This window comes from Scaptodrosophila lebanonensis, unplaced genomic scaffold (genome assembly GCF_003285725.1).
Source record: "Scaptodrosophila lebanonensis strain 11010-0011.00,11010-0021.00 unplaced genomic scaffold, SlebRS2 tig00000061-arrow-pilon, whole genome shotgun sequence".
NCBI lineage: Eukaryota > Metazoa > Arthropoda > Insecta > Diptera > Drosophilidae > Scaptodrosophila > Scaptodrosophila lebanonensis.
The window spans coordinates 7,511,694-7,539,387 of record NW_022060554.1 but is presented as its reverse complement, the minus strand read 5'-3'; the positions used below and the strand labels follow the sequence as shown (position 1 = coordinate 7,539,387).

The 27,694-nt window shown below is 38.1% G+C and overlaps 1 protein-coding gene across 1 annotated transcript; it reads left to right on the top strand.

Annotated features, from left to right (window-relative positions):
• Positions 1 to 27,694, top strand: LOC115624748 (protein gooseberry-neuro). Its single transcript, XM_030519576.1, has 5 exons — positions 1 to 124; positions 1,128 to 1,441; positions 13,027 to 13,138; positions 25,531 to 26,148; positions 27,387 to 27,694. The coding sequence occupies exons 1-5, from the start codon at positions 61 to 63 to the stop codon at positions 27,692 to 27,694; spliced, it is 1,416 nt and encodes a 471-aa protein (XP_030375436.1). The 5' UTR covers positions 1 to 60.

Genomic DNA, 27,694 nt, shown 5'->3' with positions numbered 1-27,694 from the left:
TCAATCGTTAAAATTCACATCGCCAGACTTTAAACTAGTCTTAAGTTAAGTTAGCAAAATATGGATATGTCCAATGCCAATTCTCTGAACATGCGACCGCTGTTCACGGGATACCCCTTCCAAGGTAAGCATGAATCGCTGATAAAACTAATCATAGATGTATGTATGTATGGATGTATGTATGTATGTATGTATGTATGTGTGTACAAAGACATACTCTTAGTTAAAGATGTGGCAATCCCAAACCAGAGAAGAAGCTTCCTGCAGCATATGCGGAGAAGCCATGTTTAAAGATTTTCGGCTTTAGTAACTAGATTTGTCCATGAATTTATTGTAGATAAAGTCATTAAGCTTCCGACCTCGGCGAACATTAATCACTGATTACTGAATCAGAGCTCTAAGTATCTATATAGTATTGGACGTCTACTAATAAAGAAAATTGTAAGCCCATCCTAAAGGAAAGAAACTACAACCAATACTAGGTTAGATTCTATCGACTAGCTCAATCCGTATTGTATATGGTATGTATAGAAAAGCGCACCAGAAAGCATTTCTTTGGCATTTCTCCGTGAATCGTATGCGAACATCTTGGGGTTAGAAATTAGTTTCATGAACTATAAGCTCTAAGGTTTTAATAAATGTAAGTATATGATGTCGCAGATCAAAGAAAGAAATTTATTTACTACTTGTATACTGTCTGATAAACAGAATTGAGATCATATATATGGAATCCCTTTTTCAATTGTAATCCATTTATCCTCCAATTAAAATAATATATAATTTTTATAAAGGAAAATGTTGAGCACAATACATATTATTTTCGTTATGTTTAGGTTACTCAATACTGGAGATAAGTTATTTTTGAACAACAAATAACGTTCTCAGCCAAATATCTCAAAATATCGTGGAATTTAAAAATAGCTTAATAAGAAGCTTTTAATAGCGTTAATAGCGTCATCAATGAATGCAAAGTAGATGGAGATAGGGGTCGCCGAAAAATAATCGGATCTGTCATATCCCACTGTATGGACATTTATTAGATCTGATTGCGATACCTTAAAGCATTGAAGCTATGGGTTATTTATTGTATGAAACTTATCAAAAACTCTCTATCTCTCTTCTTCCAGGCCAGGGCCGGGTTAACCAACTTGGCGGCGTATTCATCAACGGTCGACCCCTGCCCAACCACATACGCCTACGGATTGTGGAAATGGCTGCGAAAGGCGTTCGGCCCTGCGTTATATCGCGTCAGTTGCGCGTCTCGCACGGTTGTGTTTCGAAAATCCTGAACCGTTATCAGGAAACGGGTTCCATACGCCCGGGCGTAATTGGTGGCTCGAAGCCAAAAGTGACCTCGCCGGAGATCGAAGGTCGCATCGATGAGCTACGCAAGGAGAACCCTGGCATATTCAGCTGGGAAATACGCGAGAAGCTAATCAAGGTGAGCACCAATGGGTGGCAGATGACTGCACCTGCGCGTGCGCAGGAAGCAATAAAATGTGACATCACAAATAAACGAAGGACTTTTGGGCAAACAGTGGCCGTAACCGCACGCACGATCCGAACAATTGGCCAATGGTCATTCAAACTGCATTTAAACATTTAAACACACGGAGGCTTACTTCCGTTTTCCGAAAAGTCACGTGGCAATACTGCTGGCCCTGGGCCGCCCGCTGTCTTTGTTTATGGCACGTTGCCGGCGACAGTTCAAGCCGAGTCGACTTGCTCTCTTTTTTTGTTGTTGTTTTTGTTTTCCTTTTGCATATGCCGGCAGCCAATGCCAGTTGGGCGATCGATTGTTGCTGTTTCCTACACTCATTGACAAACTCGTTGAACACCGGCGACAACGACAACGGCAACGACAAATTTGCGCATGCCACCCAAACCGTTAAAAAATCGATTAAAGCATAAAAGGCGGCAACGCCAACGGTGTTATTATTGTTGTTGTCGGTGACGCTGTTGGTGCCGCCCGTTCGGTACCCATGTCGGCGTTGTCTGTGTTTATCCTTGAGGCAGGCGGCAAGGTGCAAAAAGGCCAATACGGTATTTTCAAACTCTCTAAACTTCCTGTTGCACATACACTATTACAAGCATAGGGCGTTACACATACTCGTACTCAGAAAGACACCTACAATTGTAAAGTTAGAAAACAGCCGTCCACACTCTACCACATACATATTAATATTTGATTTCTTATTATTAATTTCGGTTATAAGTAATTCAAGTTGTTAATCACTAGAGTTAAGCCGCGATGCCTCTAAGTGTAAATAATTTGGTCTAGATGCCATAGAGGCTATACTAACTTTAACGTCTATTTGCACCCAACTTTTCCAAAGTTAGTTCAGACTAGCAGCTCCAGTGGATTGGATTAGCGACGATGAAATCAGTAATTCAGTAATTCAGTAATTCAGTCCATAAGGCACACCACTCCCCCCCTGGAAAATAGATTAGGTATGGTTAGACATTAATAAACGCATGAGTACCAACATTTTTTCTATTATCATAATTATCTTGATGCACTATAAAGAAACAGAGCACGCAAATAATGATAATTTTTTTTTTTTAACGAAAAAATCATTCCTTAATAACAAACAAAGCGAGGAATTTTTTTTTTACTTTACACCATAACTATTAAAAGTTTCGTACAATAATGATTTCAAGAGTTTTTTTTATACCCTGTACCCAAAGGGTACAAGTTTGTTCATTTTTCCCGATGCAACCCCCCACTCCCCCCTTATTCAAGATTTTCTATAACTCCCGTAATTCTTGGAATTTTAAACTAAAATTTGGTGGACACATCCAGTTAGTGATTATATATCCGTATACCATTATGATAGGTTGATCAAAAAGAAAGTTAAAGCCATATAACCTGGCCCAATGCACACATACATACATACATATGTACAAGTACACAAACACGCATAGACACGATTCTGATGTAAATGTAAATGTATGTATATTTTATGTATGTATGGAATATTTTATATTTAATTTAATTAATTAATTAAATTAATTTAATTAAATTAATTAAATAATTAAATTAAATTGATATATTTTTTTTGGGGTGGTACAGGGTATTTAATAGCCTGCTCGACTTTAGCATTCCTTTCTGGTTTTTTGTTCTTAAATAAAATGTAAGCTGTAATTTTGCCTGAAAATATTTTTTAAGGATGTTTTTTTTTTAATCCTATAGGGGTTTGTCTTGCACTATTGTTTAAGGATATTTTTAAGTTTTGTAATTATTCTACGGAAAAAGCAAGGAAAATAACAACTTGATATTTATTTTTGATCAAAAAATAAAATTTATGTGCGAGTCGAAGATGCCAGGATCGGTGTGGCGGCAAAACCATTCTATACATATATATATTGTTTGTTGTTTGCGAAAAAAGTTTTTAGTTCCAATACGGTAAGCGGTTAATACTTTGAAGCAAAGAAAAACTAATATTTGACGGATATGGGAATTGTTCTTTTTGCATTTCGTTTTCAAAATTATCTTTTAGAAACACAACTTGTGTATACTGTCGAATACTATTTCTTTCAAGTATCTCTACAACATTACAGGTAAATCTTAATATTAACTTTGATCTGTGTACAGCGCTTATTGCATATGCAAATTATAACAAGAGAGAACGCTACAGTCGAGCAAGCCCGACCGTGAAATACCCTGTACTCAGGTAAACTTCCGTCACTGAGTTATATGCGCCCAAAGCAGCAGCAAAACGAGGAAAAAGAAGAGCGAACTTGTTGCTGCAGTTTGGTGGGTTGTACTGGAGAGAATTTGTTTCGCTAATAACTTAGAATTGACCGAATTGAATAGAATTTTAAACAACAGTAGATAAATATGTATAAATTATGTGTGCAAAGTTTAGTTTAGGTATCATTTGAAATGTGGACGCTATTGACGAAATTCTGTAGCGGGGGAAGGGGGGGAAAATTCCAAAAAATAAAATAAACTCGTCCTTTCTCGGACCTAGGAGAATCTGGATGCCAACTTTGGTTATTCTAGCTTTTATAGTTTCTGAGATCCTTGCGTTCATCCAGACGGACAGACAGACGGACGGACGGACGGATATGTCTAGATCGATTTCTCTCGTCATGCTGATTCAGACTATATATAATTTATGGGGTCGGAGATGCTTCCTTCTGCATGTTACATACTTTGCACAAACCTAATATACCCTTTTTACCCTACGGGTACAGGGTATAATAAAAAGCGAGCAGTGCCAGGCACTGCCTCAAGTCAAGTTTAAATCATGTCACGTTTCGTTGAACAACTTCTGAGAGCTCACAAAAAACAAAACTGTCAACAAACTCGCACATATATTCGTATTTTTTGGCCGCCATAATCGCAAATGTCAGACCATTATTTTGCAGCAAATTAGCGTAAAACTTTTGGTAAGACAATACACGACCGACATGGCAGAGAAGGAACAACCCATCCGACAGGCGTGAACTGCAAAACATAAAAGTGAGGAGGAAGAGCCGATTTGCCGATTGCCGAACCTACGCCAATGTTGTTTTACCTTAGTTGTTGTTTATTCAACGGCCAGACCAACGGACAGACGCACTGTCTCGAAAATTTCGGCATGCTGCCTACTAAGCGGGAGCGAGAGTTGGCCCTTTTACTTGTCCCGCTTTGCCTTTGGCGTGTGCAGCATTCATGAGCCTGCCTTTCTGACGGTTTCTGCACAGCTCGGTCTGTCCATTTGTCCGTCTATCCGTAAGTCAGTTAAACCGCCTATCTGTCTGTAGTCTTTATTTGATGCCGCAATTAGTTACAGTTTATGTGCCGATGCCATCGATGTGATCAAGCAGATATCGCACACTCACACACACAAACACACACACACAATTGCAGAAACAGATACAAATACAAATACATGTGCGGTGGCATCACTCTTGAAATGTATCTTTGGGCAACACTTTGTGTGTGTTGCCTGCTTGTGTTTCAATGCAAGCAGGAGGCGGAAAGCAGCCTCCAGGTGCGCTTCACGCTTAATTAGAATATGCTATAGGCATTGCCTCAAAATGTGTGCAGGTATTATATACTATATTATTGTATTGAACTGAACGTTGTGTGTGTGTAAATGTGAGCCAGTTTTCTTCGCAGTTGCGCTTTTATTTTAACTTTATAAATTTTACAACAGTCTGCCGTGCAAGTCAACTTATAAAGATTGATTTCATTTGTTGTTTTTGCAAATTGGGTTATATTTGTATTGACAGCACTGTGAACATTACTGCACATCAATTATAAGTCAATATTTTTGAAATATTCATCTAAATTTGAATGTTGCTCTATTTGCGCTACAAAGAAAAGCAAGGAAGTAGCCTTCCAATTACTGTTCTCAATTGATTGCATTAAGGAAGCTGCTTATATATTTGCAGAAAGATTCAAAATCCACATGCGAAAATACAGGCTAGTTAGTAGGTTACACGTAATGGTAATCGATAAAATCGGGCACGGGCAATATGTGGTATTTCAGGCGCAGATAAATGTTAATAATATGGTCGAATACTTTCCCGCTCCACTTATCAGAATTGGCCCCTAACCATATGAGTTAACGTCGTTTTTTATATTTTGCATGTTTTTTTATAATAATAATTTTTATAATAACCTATTTTTTTCGTGACTTTTCTGAGTCTGAAATTTATAATTATTCAGCACACGGGCATACAAAAATCCCGATACAAATGACGAAAAATTTTTCCGGATAAAGACAAGAAAGAAAGCCATTTATTTATATCAGTAGTAGATCGTGATTAATTATGATAATCTGAATGACAAAGATTTGATACATTCTGATCCAATTTACCTGCGTTTTGTTATTATTTATCGGTTAAGATAAAAAACTATTTTTTATTTTTAAATTTTTATCTATAAATGCATTTAAAAATCTTTTCATATTTATTGTTGTATAGAAACATTTTTCCTTTCCAGAATTTTATAGAAGCTGAGTACCAAGTGTGTTGTGACTCTAAAGCGCAGATAGACGGATGTATCTAGATCGAAGCATATTCATACTGTTAGAATTTAAAGCTTTCCAGCTTGTTATTATTTGTAAAAGGTGTATAAATAGTTTGTGGTCGTAAAAAGCGTCCATTTTGTGTTGGTTTAAGCTTTCGGTAATGCCAAACATTATAAAACGAGTATATTATTTTTGAAAATATGGAAAAGGTTAATTTTTTTTACTCATTTTGCCTAAACAGTTTTTGTAACAAAGCATTTAAATCAAATGTTAATAGTGTACGACTAATGGTTGTGCCAAAATGTTTGTCAAAAATAAAACGATTTCTTATTCCATTTCACCTTTTGGGTAATTCCACTACAAAGCTTACTGATCGTCAACCATTTTTGATGCGTACATTTTTAATATTTTATCGCAACTCTGGATAGTTTTGCTTCACTCATTTGTGGATTTTGGTGCCGATTAAATCAGTTTCATAAGTTAACTACAAAATTAATCTCTATATATAAAACAGTTTGTCCTGACTGACTGACTGACTGACTGACTGACTGACTGACTGATTGGCAATCAACGCACAGCCCAAACGGTAAGAGCTAGGAAGCTGAAATTTGGACACAAGATCCCTCTTATAGTGAAAGTGAGCACTAAGAAGGGGTTTCGGAAAATTCGAACGCCAAAGGGGGGAAAACGGGCTCCAACGTTTGTATGAAAAATCTACAATTTTCATCCGATTAACTTCAAACTTAGTTTGTATACTCTCAAAAAGAATACAAAAAAAACTGTATACTTGGATTTTCAATATTTTTCCTGGGGCATGAAAAAGGGGGGGTTTTCCGTGGAAAAATTGAAACACAATCAACACCCCACAGCCCAAACGGTAAAAGCTAGGAAACTGAAAACTGGGCTCAAGTATCCTATCATGGTGTAGATGCGCACTAAGAAGGGATTTTGGAAAATTCGAGCTCCAAAGGGGGGAAAAGTAGCTCCAAAGTTTTTTTGAAAATTCTGCATTTCTGAATCGATCAACTTTAAATTTTTAAAATCTATAAAAGAATACAAACAAAACTGCATACTCGGTTTTTCAAAATTTGTGTTGGAGCTTGAATTATTGGGGTTTTAATATTTATTCATTTTTTCAAATGAAAAGTTTGTGTTATAAATTTTGTCCGATCGATTTCAAATTTGGGTAATATAATCTAATATAACTAAAATTACAACTTTGCATTTAACGATTTTTAAAATATGCATTTTACAAATGCAGGCAGAACAAACAATACAAAATATCAAACAGTTGGGGACAACTAAGTATACATACACACACACATACATATATACAAGCAGCTGTTCGTGTAGTTGCGTGCAAACGGTTGAAGTAGCCAAAGCAAAATGTGAGACACTAATGTGTGAATGTTCATTTGTACAAATGTATGTACATATATACATACATACATATGTATAAAAGTACATTCGTCTTGCACTGACAGGGCAAGAAATGTTAATTAATTAAAAATTATTAACATTATAACATAAACATTTTTATGTTATTTTTTCTTTGTTTAGTACATTTGGCATAAGGGATTTTAGGACAACGGACTACAAGGGCGTACGCAGGTTGGGCAGGGGGGACATTGCTCCCCTTAGAAAGAATTTCGCATTATGAATTACACCAGCACCATATGTATTACATACGTACATACATATATACATACGTCTGTATGTATAGTATGTACATATGTACATCAATAAGTATGTATGTACGTACATACATTCTTATATACATAAATAGGTTTGTATGTATGCAGTGGGCCATCGAACACTGTTGTTTAATTGTAATAAATAGTGTTCTATGTTTTCAAATCAAAATTTTTAAAACAACAACAACAAGTTATTGGCTCGCAAAACTTCTTTCGTTTTGATAATTTACGGCTGTTAATTGCATACGAAAAATGCCAAAAGTTTACAGTTACCGTACACACACAAATACATTTGTATGTATGTATGTACATATGTGTACAGTGAACAATCGAATACAGTATTATAATCAATAACTCTCAAACGATGTTTTTCGATGTATTTGTATTCGACATGTATTACGATATATCAACACAAGTATCGATATTTTCGATATATCGCATTTAATTTTATTATTGGGGTTTTAATATTTATTCACTTTTTCAAATGAATAGTTTGTGTTATCAATTTTGTCCGATCGATTTCAAATTTGGGTAATGTAATCAACATTATATCAACAAATTGGCATTCAACGATTAAAATATAGCAATATGTTTTTTACTTGCCATATGTATATCAAATATCAAATAGTTGGGGACATCGCATACACACACTCACACATACATACAACAAGCAACAGTTCGTGTCTATGTGTGCCGATGCATACATACATATGTACATGCATATGCATGTATGCCTGTATATGTATGTAGCATGTAAATACAAAACAACAACAACAACTTTAAGTTGTTGGCTCGCACATCTTCTTTCGTTTTGACCATTTAATGTTAATTGCAAAGGCAAAACGTTAATTGTTTACAGTTACCGTCGCTAAGCAACGACTGCGTAAGCGATAGTAAAGCAGAAACCGAATAACGGAGCTACGCATATTCTGCTTCGCATTGCGGGCAGATGTATGTATGTATGATTTGTTCTTATTGATCTCAATAAATAATTATTTATTTATTTTATTATTTAAATATTCTGCTTATTGCATTCAAACTTCGATATTTTGATGGTATCGGTGGCTTCAACTATCGAAAGTTTTACTCTAGCAAATTGAGATGAGAATTGTCAGTGCTTTTTGATCGTGGCTCATCGCTGCACGGCATTGACACGAGTGCCGTGTTTCATATTCCGAGTTTGTGCGTGACCGTATTGACTCAATATGACACGAAAAGGCTCAAATGTGAATTTAAAATTAGGATATACCCTTATAATTATTCCCCCTTTTTTGCAAATCGTCTATCTTAAAACGTTGCGTTATCTCTATATATAAAACAGTTTGTCCCGACTAATTGGTGATCAACGCACAGCCCAAACGGTAAAAGATGAAATTTGGACTCAAGTATCTTTTCATAGTATCCATCATAGTGTAGGAGCACACTAAGAAAGGCTTTTGGAAAATTCTAGCTCCAACGGGGGGAAAACGAGCTTTAAAAAATATTAGTTATAGTGGTCATGTTCGTTGAACGAAATAGTTTGGCAAGAACAAAAATGTAACGGACTACTGAACAATTTTTTGTCAAGAACAGAAAATGTTCATTTAAATACCTTAAATGCCTTCCTACTGGTAACTTATAAGGTGAAAACATATGGGTAGGTTATGCACACACAAAATAAATACAATTGGAAACATTATATTGAGCCGGGTTAAGACGGGCAATACCTGCTAGTTATATATATAAATAAAATATATACCAAATCGTTATATCCGTTATACAAATAACAATAGTTGGAAGCGTCTGTAAATTGGTCTATTTTTAAACGACTTTAAAATAGGAGGAGACTCTCAATTATTCTGTATTTTTTTAATGTTAGTTACTTTGACTGGATGCACCAATTTTGGTGAATATTTTGCTTATTTTAAAGCTAATGCTTCCCGTGTGGTCTCATTTAAGTGTAGCCCAGGTCTGACAATAGCATCCATGAGGAAACCATATTAGTTTTAAATTTGCATTGAGTATGAGAGCAATAATGGACGAATAACCCAATATCACGCCAACCGATTTCGATGATTCTTTTCTTGGTGGAAAGGATGTACTTGAAGGGTATGTTATCGAGAGATTGGTTAGTCTCTTATTATGGGATCCATGCCAAAGAAACGGAACAAATTAGGAGCAAATTTCCAATACTATTCTGATATTTGATTTACTAAAAATAAAAAAATAAAATAAACAAAAATGTTAACAAAAAAAAACCGGCTTGAAATTAAAAACTATTCCAAAACAAATTAATATACACTAAAATCTAAAAAAATAAATTTGCGTATTCTTCTACAATAATGTGTGTAGGTACAATTATTGTTATTTTTATTTATTATTAAAATCAATCGAAGAGTCAATAATTTCCATACCACTCTGTCAATTGTTTTAATGGCAAACGCTTACCTAATCCCTATTCTATCACCATTGGAGTCACGCTGACAAACTGATGATTTCCAAGAAATATGTTTAATTAAAAGTAAATAAAAGGCAACAACAAGCTGAGACCATACCTGTCAGTCAAGCATGGTGCTAGGGCAGACCCAAAAATAAACGATAACCAAAATATATAGATACATATGTATATGCATACGAATAAAGCGCACAAGTGTCAATCCAACTGTCAACTAATTAATTAAATTTCAATTGAAATTGTTAAGCCAGAAATCAGAGAAAAAGGTGTCCCGCAGTCGCAGTCGAGGCTCCAGCAGCTCAAGATTTCTATACTTACTATACGAGGCCGCTGGTGGCCTCTCCGCTGTCTACGTTGACTTTGGTCGGGTCCAGTTGTCAGTTTCTACAAGATAAGCTGTCACACATTCCAGCAACCAACCGGTAACCAGTAGTATTCCCAACCAGACACACACACTCGTACACACGCGTGTGCAGCTCATAACTAACGCTACAAAGTGTAGTTGAAAATCAAAACAGATAGCTGTTGTGTGCCCAAGCAGTTGTTGTTGTTGTCGCTTGCTTTATGACACATTCAATAAAAATAACAGTCCAGTTAAGTCGAGTCGGTAGCCAGTCCAGGCAGCTAACCAAGACCAGACCAGGCCAGGCCAGCCCAGATCAGACGGCAGGCAACAGCAACATCAGCCCCAACTCCGACTCCGACTTCAACTTCAACTGGACAAAATGTCAGTTTTTGTTTTTGTGCCCCGTTTGTGACCATTGGCGCGTTTACGCTCTGTCTTGTCTATGAGGTGCCAGCTCTGCCACCTTTGTTCGTTCGGAAATTACCACGAATCTCAGTGGGTTGGTCATTGGTCTCGATGCAGAGACAAGCGGCAGCAACAACAAGAGCACATAATTTCGTTACTGGAAAAATATTATTATTAATCATGAAAATGTTTGCGGCACATGCCACTCCATTTGAAAGATCGGACAGACCGGCGCATAGTTTCTCTGTCTGGCTTCAACTTTTGGTGTTTGCTGGTGGCAATACGAATAGACAATTGCGCTTCGCTTGAGATCAGTGGCCTAGGCCTAATGAAAACTGACAGTTTTCGGTAGCCTTGGCTAACTTCGTTTTCCATTTCTGTAGAATTGGTGGCGTTTGATGGTACTGTTTCCCCATAAGCGCCATTTACTACATGTTTGGAACTAGTACCTTTCTTTGTCCTCCATTTGATAAATTGAAATTGAAAACATTTGTTTACATCGAGTCAGAAATACTTTAAAACCCAATTAGCCCTTTGAAAGTTTCGAAAACATATCTTATATTATAGACTCAATTTAACATCATTTGAAAATATTTATTTTTACCACTAAAAGGTTTTGTGTTCTTGCTAAAGTTATGATATTATAAATTATCAATCTTTTCATGTTCTTTATGCCATCGGAAATGGTCGGAAATTGTTAAGAGCTTCTCGTATTCAAATTACTTGAATCATGTCATTAATTAATCAAATTGAAAATAGACCACTTGGAATAATTCCCAATATAAATCCAAAGCATAAACTAATCGCGCACGTCGTATTTGAAATATATATAAATATATATAAATTATTAGATGGAGTATGAAACAGTGCTGCAGTAAACTAGCTATTGATTAGCAAATAAATGTGTTACGTGTCCGATTAGAAAAACAATTCAGAATCGTGAAGTTACTTTTTTGTGATTTAAGTGCATTCGATGTCATTCATAAGTTCAAGAAACCTAGGGTTAAGCTCATTCAAAAAGTGTGGTTATATTATTTTTAAATTCAACAATATAATTTTATTATATATTATTTTTTACTTTGTTATCTATGGTCTCTATTCGAGACTAACGAGTAATGCATTGCCCACCATATATGACTAATAATATATGAATAATATTGAAAATGCTTAGCATAGAATGTGTCTTGTTCCTTTGTCGAGTACTTTTGTAGTAGAAAAGGCTAAGCTGCCTGTACTCTTAGTATAAATATATCTTTACTCACTTGTAAATTCTAATGTTTTTAAGCAAAGTGAATAAATTGAATTAAATTACTATACATATTTTTTGGTTGTGTCTGCATTTTTTAAATCACATTTTCAAAAGGTTTAGGTATTGTAATGTACATACATACATATATGCACGACTACTTTTATTCAAGTGTGTTCTATATAAAAAAGGGATTTCTGAATAGCCACCAAATTGTTTATTTTTAAAATGTATAAATTCGTTTACTTTTAAACACAATTTGAGACAATTATCATACAAATCAAATAATTCAATTCGATAAATTGATCGAGTTTGCGAAGTATTTTGCGATTTGAATATACTACCAATCCAATATAATACGTTATTTTTATACTTTGGTACTTAATTGGAAAATGAAGAAGATGAAGATGAATTTGCAAACAAGGAAAAAATATAAAAAATATATACTTGTACATAGATACATATATTACAGTGTCTTGCACATGTATAATGCTCAAACGAATCAAAGTACTTCCACCTTGTTCCGTTGCATTCCCAATAACTTTAACCGTATTCCCAACTGCTACCTGTCTGTCCGCTCCTGAGACAACACGTGACACTATTTCATGCCTGTGCATGTCTTGCCACTTGCTTGGCCTGACATTTTCCTAATTGGATTACAAGAAAGACATGAAAGCTATTCAACATAGAGGGCTGCCCAGCAGCCGGAGCATTAATGTCACAGTTGAAACGCAAGTGCATTAAAAGATATACAGATACGAAAACGGTGCAGCTGCCTATAATTTATAGACGCAACAGTAGCCCAAAATTTTAATTTAATTGGATTTAGGTGATTTATTTACTTGTGGCTACAAATTCGGCGCTCATTAAGATAAGATATGATAATTTACTAATGAATAACATGAGCAATTTAAATTGTGTCTCCCCACAACCAGGAAGGCTTCACGGATCCGCCATCGACCTCATCGATCAGTCGGCTATTGCGAGGAAACGACCGCACCAGTGAAGATGGGCGAAAGGATTACACAATACATGGCATATTGGGCGGTAAGTGTACGATCAGTTGGAGCTGCTATGATAGCTGGGTACAACTACTAGTATGTAGCAGAAAACTATTTGGTGTATGTACCCGTTGCTACCGCAGGCAGTTGAAAGCGTTTGAAAAACGTGTTAGAAAAATTAACTATCATTTATTTGATAATTTCGGAAAATCATCATCAAATCATTTGTTGGTCAAATCAACAAACTGGTGTCGGCAACAGCGCTTTGATCGTCTTAGAACGAGCGACTTAAACTTAAATCAAAGCCGCTCAAAATATTACAATAGATCGATGGCTGGTTGGCTGGTTGGCTGGCTGGATGGCTGGCTGGCAGACTGTTGGCTGGGCTGGTAGACGATAACGATCAACAAACCCAAGCAGACAACAAGGCAATGAGCGTCGGCATCGGCAATGTTGACTACACAGAACAGCCAAATAGGTGTAGATGATGACACCTGAGAATCAAAAAATACTTGGACGCAGATTCTTCTGCCTGACAGCTAATAACCCAAGCGGGCTATGTTTTCACTCTGTGTCCCGATATAGTTTCGTTTGCGTGAGACTGTGGTCGGGGCTAATAATACGCTAAATATGCAAAGTCATCCGATAAACGATCGAGGCGAACAAGACTCAAGGCACACGAACGCACACTACTTGCACCAGCCATGGACGACTCTCCATGCCACTGCTGCTGGCCTTAGCCAGTTGTACGACTGCCGGTATTGCCAGATTATGTTTCGGAAATTGAGTAGAAAATTGTGTGATCGTCATTACACAAACGTTTTCATGTACGCCGAGTTTCAATTAAGGGCCGAACAGAGAATGCCGCTCGTTTTCACAAACGTTACGTTTCGAAACTCTTACATACACATATTTTTGTTTTCGTTTTTCTTTTTGGCAATTGTCAAATCCACCGACCTTTTCTGATATTTGCCGACCAAACTGTCACAACAAAGACCCATCACAATTGCACCAAGGGTGCCACACATAGACCTACTCGTACATGAGGAAAAGATTCCCGGCCTGTCACCTTGACACTGCTCAATGAATATTTGACACTGACTGCAAAAGGTATGTTTTCAATGCATATGAATGGCATTTTCTGTAAATTTGCAACCTTGAGTTTCACTCACAGACTTAGACTTTGACTTCCTTAATGGACTCTGAACTCTTTTATCTCCATTGCAATGTGTATTAGGCACAGAGGTCTGTACTTTGGAACTGTTTGTGTGAGAAAATGTTTCAAAACCATTCGCTACTCTCCCCATAAGTCCCATTTTCGTTCATATACTGACATATACTGATTCTGGCAGACGGTAGGACTGTTCTTGAAGTAGTTTTTCTCCTCCAAATTGGTTATTGGTGACGTAGACTCCTCTGCTCTCTTACGTCGCCTTAATTTTTCAGTTCCTTGTAGACTAACAAGGCATTATTTTTCAATCATCTTGTCTAGATGGACTACTGACTACGCACAATCGTTTTCGGGGCATTTGTTGCAATTATAATGATCTTTCTCATTTACTTTCTACAGAACTCTCTCTAAGTTCTATCAAAACTGTCCTCTATATTTATCTCCGGGAAATCTCTGACCACTTTGGCTGTGAATCGGGGCACAGCTGGCCGGGCTGGCAATCAAATTTTCCCCAAACTCCCCCAACCTGTCGGAGGCATTAATAGTTATTTTTGAGGCTTTCTTATTTTTTAAAGTTTAAATTATTATAACTTAATATTAGTAAACTGTATTGGCAGTATTATTTGTTGATATAAAATTAAATAAATAAATATAAATAAAAAGTGGCTTAAGAGATGTATAATTCAGCAATTTGTCAGATATATGATTAGGTACATACAAGTAGAAGTTCAAAAAAGTTCTCGAACTCTACCTTAATTTGATAAAAATATGTTGTGTAATAAATACCTCGAGTATACTCGTATACTTTTATCTTATCTGCTAAACAAATGAATGTTTACAAAGCTGCATGGCGTGCAGTAAAAAAAAAAAGAAAACTTATATTTTCAAATATTGAAAGAAGAAACGGTCAAATATAAATAAAACTAAAAGCAGTAAAACTAAAAGTTTTGTCAAATCTTTCAATATATCCATATATATGTAAGTATGTAATATATGTTTTTATGGGCCTGCCCCGATTGAAGTCCTAGATAACTGAAGAGAGCGCAGTAGTAGGGAAGCGAAGAGAATTTGTATATTGATTTGTAATTTGAGTACATTTTAGTAAATATTTTAATATTTTTTGTTCGTTAAAAACTCTCCCATTTTAACCGACTTCAGAGAAGGTTATGAATTCGTCTGTTTTTTTTTCCTAATTTTTCTTGTATACCTTATTTTGTTTTTACACTATAGATTGGTTTCAGAAAAAGTCCTGTAAAGAAAGGCATTGATCATATGTTATTTTAAATCGTGCTAAATGGAATAATATAAATTTAATTTTCAAATCATGTACAAAAAGCCCGTGTAAAAACAGACTTAAGTGTATATATAGATTTCTGTTACTTAATAGGGTTCGTATGTATATTGTCTTCATAAAGTCCCCACAACCTTATCCAATCGGTGCTACACATAGTCGAGTGAAATACTTCCTGTGGTCTGTCTACTCATTTATTCTCACCTGCTTTCTTGTGAGCCAGTCATAGTTAACCCACTTAACTATTTCTGAAGGCTGGCTCAAATCGAATGTACTAGTACATACGAGCATGCATAGTATACCAATTAGGAACTATGTATATATAATCTATGGAGTTGAGAGTTGTCATTATGTTGTCGAAGCGTATAATAAGCATACGCCCTCCCATCATCATTTTCCTGGTTGGCTTGGTAATGACCCACGGCACCATCATTATGGTCAGCGCCAACGTCCTCAGCCACCCAGCTCACAATCAGAACACAATCGGAACAGCATCACAGAGACATCCACGCTGAGCACGGCCAATGCCAACGCCAACATTCCAGCTGTGCTGTGCATCCGACCAGAGCCCCTGTAATCAACGCCTTCTGTGCCGGCATTCGGAGCCTCACCTGTGGCCCAGACAACGAACCCGACGACGACGACGACTGCGGCTGCGTCCCGCCGAAAAAATTATGCATTATTAAATATATTTCTTCGTCTTTTATTTCGCTTATAATTTCATTTGATTTTGAGTTTTGTACGATTCATACATAAGACTTGCTGGGCTTCCACTTCCATCCTTCTCTCATTCTCATTGTCGTTGACTGTGTTTAGCGGCGGCTCGCTTTGATCTTGCCAAACAGTTGGCTTGTCGTCCAACAGAAATGAGAGAGAAAAATGATTTTTAAAAATAATAACTGAAAACACAAAGAGAAAATTGTGTGGGGGCTGCTGCCCCTACCCCTTCCCCTGCCCCTTCCCCTGGCCCTGACCATGCGACGCAGATTCCGTAGTTTTTGGGTTACACCGACCGCCATAACGCTATTACTCGCACATTTTGTGTTACAAATATTTCAGTAATGTCAACAATGCGACTAAATCAAAAAGTTGCTTTTGTGGGCTTTTGTTGCCTTACTTACGGCGGGCCAAAGAAAAATTGCCGCATTGCGAGTGCAAACAATAATACCAATTAAAATAATATTAAAAATAATATTTACACATTTTTACAATTATTGATAGGAGTGTAGTTATGCGGAATCGGCCTTTAACAAAAACATAGTATGCCAGAAACTATTTATGTGGTTTTATTTCTTAATTCTTACTGCGTTACCTGAGCCTTGCACCCAGAATATCCATCGACAATTTTTCTTCTTAATTTTATTTTATTTAAGCTTAAAAGATAATAAAGCATCAAAAAGAAACCAGAAATTATGTAATAATGCGAATGCCTCCGCCGCTATGCTTTTTTTATTTGCTACCCGATTGCTACCCGATCAGCTATACCCCGATTCGCAACCAAATGGAGTCAAAAACAAAAACAAACCTAGCAAGCTAAATTCTAATAAAATCTAATTAGATAGCTTACAAAATATGGGCAAGGTCTCCAATCTGGTGGTAGAAAATTTAGGTGCCAGTACGGCAAGCTATGCCCAGACTCATAGCCGTATGTGGCTAAAGATTTCCCAAGAAGTGAACTTAAAGCACTGTTTTTATGGAGTAGAGAGAGTTCTGTTAAGAGTAAGTGAGAAAGATTGTTATAATTTGAACAGATTACCCAAAATCATTTTCGTAAAGCGTTCTCAATTGTGCATCTAGACAAAATAAATTGAAAACAAGAGAGAACGCTACAGTCGAGCAAGCCCCTACGGGTACAGGGTATAATGATTTCTTGCTTCACTACAAGGAACTGAAAAGTTAAGTCGTCCTTAAAGAGCAGATCAGTAAACTTCACTTATAATTAAATATATGGATAAAAACTAGAAGACGGCGCTCAAGCACAGAGAGTACTAAAGAAGTTTCAAAGTTTAAGGGTCTGTAGCGACCTCGTGAGCACATCTCTAAGCAATCGATGAAACCAACTGCGTCGATCTCTATAGCGATAAGTTAGTTACTCTCATCTCTATCGCGACCAGAGCGCATACACAAAAAGCTTAATTGTATCCATTCGAATTAATAAATAGTAATTTGTTGTGTTAATATACTTGTACACTTGGAGTGTTTCATCTGCAGCTAACTTACAGGTCATTTCCTATCATTTCTTGGGCAATCGTTTTATAAAACCAAGTCCACCCTTAGCCTGATTTACAATGGTAGAAATGTGAAAATTTAAGTTCAATTTAGAATAAAATTGTACTCCAATATATCAACAGCCGATAAACTAGTAGGTTGCAATTTTTACTTTCCAAGAGTTTGATCATAGGAAATGTTTTTGAGATTTAAATTTGCAGAAAGTTAAAGGGTTATTTCTACAATCAGTAATTTATACACGTATTTATACATTCTTAAGAGCTAGAAGCTAACTTGGTAACACGGTACTCCCCTAGGATTTCAACCATCTATGGTCGCACTCAATCAAGAGGTGGTGGTTATAAATTTGATAAGCTATTAGCCGTCTGTAAAAACTTTGATATCGTTCGCCTTCTGCGGAATTTTTATACCCTGTACCCGTAGGGTAAAAAGGGTATATTAGGTTTGTGCAAAGTATGTAACATACAGAAGGAAGCATCTCCGACCCCATAAAGTATATATATTCTTGATCAGCATGACGAGAGAAATCGATCTAGACATGTCCGTCCGTCTGTCCGTCTGTCCGTCCGTCTGTCCGTCTGGATGAACGCGAGGATCTCAGAAACTATAAAAGCTAGAATAACCAAAGTTGGCATCCAGATTCTCCTAGGTCCGAGTAAGGACGAGTTTATTTTTTTTTTTTTTAATTTTACCCCCCTTCCCCCGCTACAGAATTTCGTCAATAGCGTCCACATTTCAAATGCTACCAAAACCAAACTTTGCACACATAATTTATATATAATTGTCTACTGTTGTTCAAAATTTTTATTCAATTCGGTCAATTCTAAATAAAGTTATTAGCAAAACAAATTCTCGCCAGTACAACCCCCACAAACTGCAGCAACAAGTTCGCTCTTCTTCTTCCTCTTTTTGCTGCTGCTATGGGCGCATATAACTCAGTGACGGAAGTTTACCTGGGTACAGGGTATTACACTGTCGGGCTTGCTCAACTGTAGCGTTCTCTCTTGTTTTAAAATCTATTTTAATACAATCATGTTTTCCGAGGACTTTCTAACACTTTATGAAACTTCAACTTTTCGAGATGCAAATCGAAGTAGAACCTACCATAGCAAATATTTTAAGAGTTTTTAAGTCGTTTATTGGAAATCTTTTATTTTCGCTAATATATACAAGTATGCCTAATATTCAGTTGAAAACCCTGCATAAAGTGTATTTCTACTCTATCTATATTAAATATATTTCCATGCATAGATTGTTTTTATTTATTTATTGTCAGCTTAAAGTTAAAACAGCTAACAGGGTTTGAATAGCTATGACTACCAGGGTAAAACAATCAGTATATTTCAGTATATTAGACTAGGCTTCACTTGGTGGTATAAAACATCGACATATTAAAGAAAGTATTTTTATACACGATGTGACTATTCTCTATAAGCTTCTGTTGTACATTAACATTTGCCGTCATTTAAAGCTCTTGTTCATTAAAATTCCGTTCCCTCGATTTAAAACTAGCGTATAATTATATAACAAATATTGATTTCGAATGCATCTACCGAATATTTTAACAATAAAGTGTCCCAAATTTATGCTCTCAACGCCCTCGCAGCGAAAATGGAGCGAGCGGTCAAATACAAATGAGCCACGGACGACTAAATGCCGCCAACATTTAAACTAATTTACAAAATATGAAATGCACATCGATTGACAACTATTGAATAAATGAGCAGCGACCAAAATTAGTTATAAGCGTCATCCAATCTTTCGAGAGCTGCAGTCAAAATGAAATGAAGCTAATTTAAATAACAAAGCGCACAAACACTTGATCAAAACAAATCCCCAGATGATACAAACTCGTATACCCGTATACCGGGACAGAAGGAGTCAGCGGATGGGAACGAGAGAAGGAGAGAGGGAGAAAGAGAGAGACCCGACTAAAGTGTGATAATACGTTAATAAAATATTTTGTAGCTCATCAACACGAACAAGCCCAGCGAGTGGCTACGGCTACGGCTATGGCGGTGGCTGTGGCGGTGGCGGCGGCGGCACATCGGTCGAAACTACCAAACACCAACGCACAATGAGATCAAAAAGAACGCACAGGACACCCCGGTGGGCATTAAAGATGCCGCACCAGATCGGTGCATTTGAAGTCGAAGCGCTGCTTTTGTTACGTTGACACTTTTTTCGGGCATGAACGATTTTAATGGGCTTCGAAGGGAACAAATGAGGGCCGACAATCAGCTCAATGCAGTGACATGTGTGTGAGTAAGGGCAGAGGGCAGCGGCAGGGATAGAGTCGAGGACCGCACGCACATGGGCAGGATATTTTTGCGCAATCACCGAAGATGGGTCCGCACCGTAGTCATTTGTCATGTGACACTGCATAAAACCCCAGCTTTCTCTCCGTCTCTATCTCTCTCTGTCTCCGTCCCTCTCTATCTTCCTCTACTTCTTGTTATTGTGTGTTCCTCTAGAGAAGGTGTGAACTAGTTTACGAGATCTCTCCACAGACATACTCTTGCGTGTACGTACATGCTCCTACCTACTCGTACAGACTCGTACTCTCAAATCATTAACAGTTGTCTTCCACACTGGCGGCCATTGCCAGTTTTTCTTTATTTCTTTCTTTTCTTTTTGCAAATAGTTGAACCTGTTTGTATTTGTATTTGGCAGGCCTGGTCCAGCTCTGTGATCTTTTGTTGCCTGCCTCTGCCACTGCCCCCTTGCCATTGTTGCCGCATTGTCTGGCATGAAAAATATTTGGTAAATAGCCTACACCGCCCTGCCCGTTTCCATTCCTATTCCCACGCGTCCTTCAGCGGCGACCTTGCTTGATGCATTGTCATGCGCCCTTCTGATAGTCACTAATTGCCACAAGTGTTTGGGCCAGCCCCGCTCTTCTTACACTCATTCGAGTCGGCCAGTATTTGACTTGCTTTTTGTCGGTGATTTGGCTTTTGATTCTTTCTCTTCATGCCTGCGCACTTTCTTTGTGGCTTTGTGGTCAGACTCTGAGTGGGCCCGACATGGGTCGCACTTTAGCACGCTAAACGATATAAATCGCACGCGTATTTATCAGTTAAAAAGTCAGACAGCTCAGCTATTGTTGCCACATTTGGAAGGCACGACGCGTCGGTACAAACAACATTTACCGGCCTTTTTGTGCAGAAATAGGGGCGTGCTTCCTAATATTTATATAGTTGCGTGTTCTCTGCAATACGTGTAAGATAATATCATTGCTGCAGACACACGTATACTCAACTACATAGCAGAGTATATTATCCGAAACTACAGTAGATGGTTAATTGGAAAGCTGATCGTTTAAAATAGTCGTCCTAATACATTGATTACAATTATCTTACACTTATATAGTAAGTATTTTAACAGTTTTGGTGCAGTTCCAATTCCTCTGAAAACGTTCCAATCCTTACAAGATTTCCATTTAGCATGCCTCTTAAAGTCGAGCACATATTTCCAATAACTAATAGTTATTAACTGTAGTATATGAAGGTAAGTTTACCCCCTCCTCCTTCAAGCCACTTGGAAGCATAATCTAATTATATTTAGATATACTGTTTTTAATTGTGCCCATGGCGTTCCAATGTTATCCAATTCAGCAAGCACAGTTCTAATCCAGGCATTGCGGAGCCTTCCTCTTCCTCTGCTTCCCTGGGGACTCCACTCTAATGCAGCCCGGTTCATATCATTGTGGCTGCTGCCCAAGATATGTCCAATCCAACTCCATCGTCGTCTTCTGCTGGTAACAGTTACAGGTTCTTGATTTGTCAATTGCCAAAGGACGCGTTGCTTATCGTGTTGGGTCGAAAGCATTTTGAGATGTTTCTTAGACACTTGTTATTGAATATATAGAGTGTATATAGGTCGTTCGCATATCATCGCCATGTTTCGCATCCATACAGTAGAATTGTTTTTGTAGATGATGATTCGTAAATTCGCAAATTAGTGGGATAATAATTTTGCATATATTGCTACGGCTTCTGGTGAAGTACCCCAGCTAAAAATTACTTTAATTAAAAAGGTCCGTAAGAAAAAGAGAAAGGACATCGTGAATTTTACTGCTGTGTTGTGTCGGAATTCTCGAGTTCAGTGGAAGTGTCGTATATAAATCGTGATGTCTTATCATATAGCTGTCATAAAAATAATATGATTTTGGGAGAGTATACTTATGTATGAAAATTGCTTAGTGAGAATGCAAGCAGCATTTTCCAAAAATGTTCAGCAAATTTTCAAGTTTTCCAGCAAATAATTAAAATGTTGATTAAATAAGGCACGATGCGTTAAAATAATACGATCAACAGAAAAAGTACAAGAAATCCAACTCAGTGCCATTTTAGTGCGAAATTGTGCGCCATAATAATGATTGCGAAAATTATTTGTAAAGATTTAGGGAGGGACATGCCTGGTGTTATTCCCGAATAGTGACAATCGAGGACCAATTTCGAAATATGTAAAATATTTACATTATATTTATTAGGTTTTTATTGTAAGGTCTACTGAAAACATCATATAATACTTGTAATCAGATCACACTTCTTAGCTCGTTTTAAGAACAACCCTGCTGTATCTTTAACATTAGCAGTACAGGGACAGGGTTTCTCAATTCAGAGGTAACACCGATCTCTTGGTGTCATAAAGCCTACACAGTTTCAGAAATGCTATGCAAACATCAAAACGTAGAGCTAAAAACTCAGAATACATGTGGCACAAATTTTAATGCTTCTGTAATCCTTTTGCTGACAAGAATCTTAAGCCTTAAAACTTAACCGAACCGAAACAGCTTGCGCCCATAAGCCATGTCATGTGACGGCAGCCCCAAGAAACTCAAAATCTTTTGCTCTCGGCGCGTGTTCCAACTGACAGCTGACAGCAGCCGCACATTCCCCAGTCCCCAATCCCCAATCCCCAACCGGTGTCATATGTGTTCGTCGGTAACAAAAATTCATTTACTTATCATTTTTATATCGTATTTTTATTTCACATGCCTTTTGTGTGCGTTTCTTTTTCAATTGCAAGACATACTGGCGCACCAATTTAAATACAAAGTGTGTTATAGTTTGTGGCCAGTGTCAAGATTTTGTTGATTGATGACAGTCCAAGTATTGTGTATTTTGGTATTCCACTAATGCGTCGGAGATACTCACATACGTGTAATGAGCAACGATTGATCTTTGAACCGTGCAATAACAAAGGAGGAGATGTGGAAGTTGTCTATCAAAATATTTTTGGACTTGCGGTTGAACTTGGATGGAGTCAGTGGAGGGGTCAAAGGTGTCAAGACTACGGCATACACGTATGTATGTGCACTTGCACTCCACTCCAGACCACACAAATACAAGTAGAAACCAACAGCAAAAGTTGGCACTGCCCGCCAGGCCTAGTCTCAATTACTACCTGCTGTTTAGAAATTCCGCTCCAAACGTCATCGAAAATGATCGATACTCCGCCCAAATTACAAAAGCACAGACATTTCCCAAAGCTCAGTGGCAATCCAAAGTTAAAAACGATAAAATTGTTCAGTAAGCCTCTCCGACAAAAATGAAAGCCACAAAAGCCGGGGCACCACAGTAGCCGAGATGATACTCGGACTCAGAGTGGGGCTCGTCGGTCTGTGCCACTCGCTCGGTTTCTCTTTCGCTTCTGGCTGGTTGAGTGCCTCTTTTTCACATACTCGCATGTATTATTGATGGCAAAGTAATAACAAATTAATAAATTGTTTAACATTTAAAACCTAATTGATTTTTGCTTTGTTTCTGTACAAGCGCTTTTTCTCATGGCGTTTCTTCGTTCCTTTGTAGCGTCTGCCGTCTCGCGGTTGGCATAATTAAGTTTTATTGTTGCGTGTGTGTTGAAAGATTAATAGCCGACTTCTGTATTTTCATAGCGTTTCATTCGTTAAGAGTTGTTTATGTTGTTTTTTCCCCCTTTTTATTTATCTGCTTTAATACACATGTGAATATTCGTTGCTTTGTGAGCGACTAAACAGTGGGCGTTCCGCTTGCTGCTGGCTATTTTGTTTGGTGGCTTTTGGGTGTGGTTTCTTGACTTTTAAGCGTGTCGATCATTTTTCTTTTCTCAAATTTGAAATCGAACAGTGCTTTTTTAAAGTCAATTTTCAAAATACAAAATGCGTTCAGTTAGGTGTCGACTAAACCGATTCAGTGGCGTGAAAAGAATATGCACTTATACCTGATCAGCGTGACAACACAGCCGGACCGGAAACTTTCTGTTTGCATTTCTTATTAAGCAGTGAACACTCGAAAACGATAACCACATTCGAAATAACACCTTATATATACATATACATATATTCTTAAAGTCCATGGAGCGCCGAAGATCTATTAGGAACATCTTGAACATCCCATTCGCTGAAAATACGAATACCTTCTCAAATTTTCCATGAAACTGAATTTCTACAAACATGCTTGCATGATATTCTTCAAGTTCCTGCAGGATACTATTTGTATATTTCTTCGCCACATTACTGTTACCCAAATAGGGGAATAATTATAATATACTCGTACACGAATTTACGAAAATTTCATAACAACCGACAAAAACGAAAGTGACACATTTTTTAAGTCGCCCTAATTTCACCTTTTCCTTTCCTATGCTTGCTTAGCGCTCAATTTTTTCTGTACCTCACTTATTCTTACTTGCAACGGCCTATCATTAATTATGGACAAACTCCAAAATCCATTCGCCTTTGCTATTGATTCACTAAATAGTTGTATTCCTCGCTTTCGAACCGGAAAGGATTACCGCAGGTTCTTCTGACCACAAAATACATGTGAACCACACACGCGCCGGAAATAAACGGGACAACTTTTAATCAAAGTCAGTGGGGAAGGTATTTCCGCTCTGCTGCGCACCTCATAATGCAACTTGTGGCAAGGACAGCGCATTTGAAGTCACATAATTCCTGGCCATTGTTGGTGGGTCTTGAAAAATGAGCTCGTGATCTTGTTGAATAATTCCAATGTGTTTCGGCTCCCTTTGATCTTAAGCCATTTGGTCCTGTTCCCAAACTCCCGCTGTCAGTTTATTGTGTAATGAACACTCCAAATAATTTGGCATGGCCACAATATGGGCGATTGGGCTATCCACAACCTCATTGCCCTTACCACACATATAGTACTCAAACGCACGCTTCACACCCGATTGCCAATGGCGGCAAAGACGGAGGCATTTGCTTTTGTAAACAGATGCCGAAGTTAATTGGCGCTCTTGAAGCAACACTCCGTTGACAACTTGCCGATCATCTTTATCTGTAATGTGATATATTGTGTCACTTGTCAACTGCTGCTGCTTTGCGAGCTGCCGGAGACCACACCCCACATTTTAGGAAGTTTTCACATACTCGTACGCATTACATTAATACATTCTGATCTTTGAGGCTCAATCGATGGCGGCATCGGCCTTTTGACAGATTTGTTGCGCTCCCTGACGTTTCAATTAATATGCAATGGCGCGCAGAGATGCTGCGACCGCAGTATCTGCCTTTCCATTCATATGTTAAACGCATGACTATGGTGGCTGGAGAGCCGCGGGATCGCGGGATCACACGATCGGCGGCGTTGGTGGCCCCGTCGCTTGAATCGACAATCGGAATATGATTTGGAAATATTTTCCCTTGAGAAGCGTGAACAATTTTATGACTTCTTACGAGGCGTTAATAATTTTGTTAGCATTTCAATAAAGAAAACCGAAATATTCTCAATCCTTGCAGGTCGCGACTCCGACATCAGCGACACAGAATCTGAACCGGGCATACCGCTGAAGCGCAAGCAGCGCCGCTCGCGCACCACCTTCACCGCCGAGCAGCTGGAAGCACTCGAGCGAGCCTTTGGACGCACCCAATATCCGGATGTGTATACACGTGAAGAGCTCGCCCAGACCACAGGGCTAACCGAGGCGCGAATACAGGTTTGGTTCTCCAACAGGCGCGCCCGACTGCGCAAGCACTCCGGTGGCTCCGGATCGGGCCTGTCCCCCATGAACGGTGGTGGTGGCGGAGTGGGTGTTGGTGTAGGTGTTGGAGTGGGTGTAGGTGTGGGTGCCAGTGCCGCCAGCGCTCCCCTAGGCTTTGGTCCACTCGGTGTGGGCGTTGGCTCCATGGCCAGCTACAGTCCAGCCGCCGGCTCCACAGCGAGTGCAGCAGGCATGAGCGACACCCATCACACGACCCACACATCCTCGCATCACAGTGCGGCCGCGGCGGCCGCAGCAGCTCACCACCACACACAAATGGGCGGCTATGATCTGGTTCAGAGCGCGGCGCAACATGGCTTCCCCGGCGGCTTTCCCCAGCACGGACATTTCGGCAGTCAGAACTACTACCACCAAGGTGAGTCAAATAACCAGTCTATTTTGGATTTATGTATAACGATCGCAGATTGAAATACAACACAAGTTTATAAACTTAATTAGGGATGTGGCATTTAGAAAGCAAGTAAGCACTTTCAGAATTACAATTAATGTATCAACGGCATTTTCCCATAACTAAATTATACTGATATCAATCACAATGTTTTGGCCAACATGGTGAACTAACTACAAAAATGTAATTCAACTTTTAAGTTGCTCGAAACTGAACAAACAAATTGTATATGTACTTTTAATTAGTATATCTTAGAAAGTATAGCCACGAAAAGTGACCCATCAGGTTTTGGTTTATTTTTGTTCTTTCTATGCACTGCCCTCCTTCATCACAATAAGCTAGTGGTTTAAATTGTTCTTTTTAGGAATATTGACAAGTGTGAAAGCTTTGTCAAATTATATGCTTCTAAATGAAATTAAATTTTCGCGGGCTATGTTTATTCGACTATCGATATATATTTTTTTTGTTATGTTGGCACACATACATATGTTTATCATATGTTGGCATTATCAGCCTATTTGGATTAGTAGTTTGTTATTGACAACTGAAAAGGTTATTCACGTTTTTGTATGTTCTTCGATTCATGACTTTTGAAAAAAATGGATCAAAGAATATGCATTAACATTTTCCTACATTGCCAAAACTGAAGAGATCAATGAAAGGAAAGCGTTTTGCAAAAATTGATGAGATAATGTCAGAATCGAAGCACGAGTTGATGTCCTGATGCTTCGAGGATTGTAATAAACGCTGGCATAAGTGAATTTTATCTGAAAGGGATTTCTATAAAGGCGATATTGATGAATAAATGTAAATAAATAATAAATATTTTTCAAACAAAATTCAAAATTTACATTTGTCTTTGAACAGACCTTGTACGTATACATCCAAAGAGAAGCACGTTTAGGTTTATTGCTTTTTTGTACCCCCCACGTCCCCGTTGAAAACATTGTAAAGTAACTCCTCTTATTCCTGCCATTTGGTTCTCAAATGCAATCCCATTCTTTCGTAGCCTATTTAGCCATGTGGCAAGTTTTATATGCCAATTTTAGCATCATGTTTGCATTTCACAGTTGCTTCTAAAATTGTAAAAGCAGATTGTTTTTTATTAATTTTGCAGAAATATCTACAAGTGGATAGGAGTGTATACTTATAGTGCAATTAACGCATTCATTGATTAAGTTAAACTAATGTTTGCTCTGTTACAGATTACTCCAAGCTGACCATCGATGACTTCTCCAAGCTAACCGCCGACAGCGTCTCGAAGATCTCGCCCTCGCTGCATCTAAGCGAGAACTACTCCAAGCTGGAGTCGCCCTCCAATTGGTCGCAGGCCGCCTATCACCTCAATCAGTCAGCTGTGGCGGCGGCCAACTACAATCATGCCGTGGCCCAACATTCGCTCAACGACTATGCGGCGGCTGCCCATGGCAACCAACTGAACAGTGCGGCTGTGGCTGCGGCCGCTTACAATCACCCACTACCCGCGCAGGGGCAGGCCAAGTATTGGTCATGA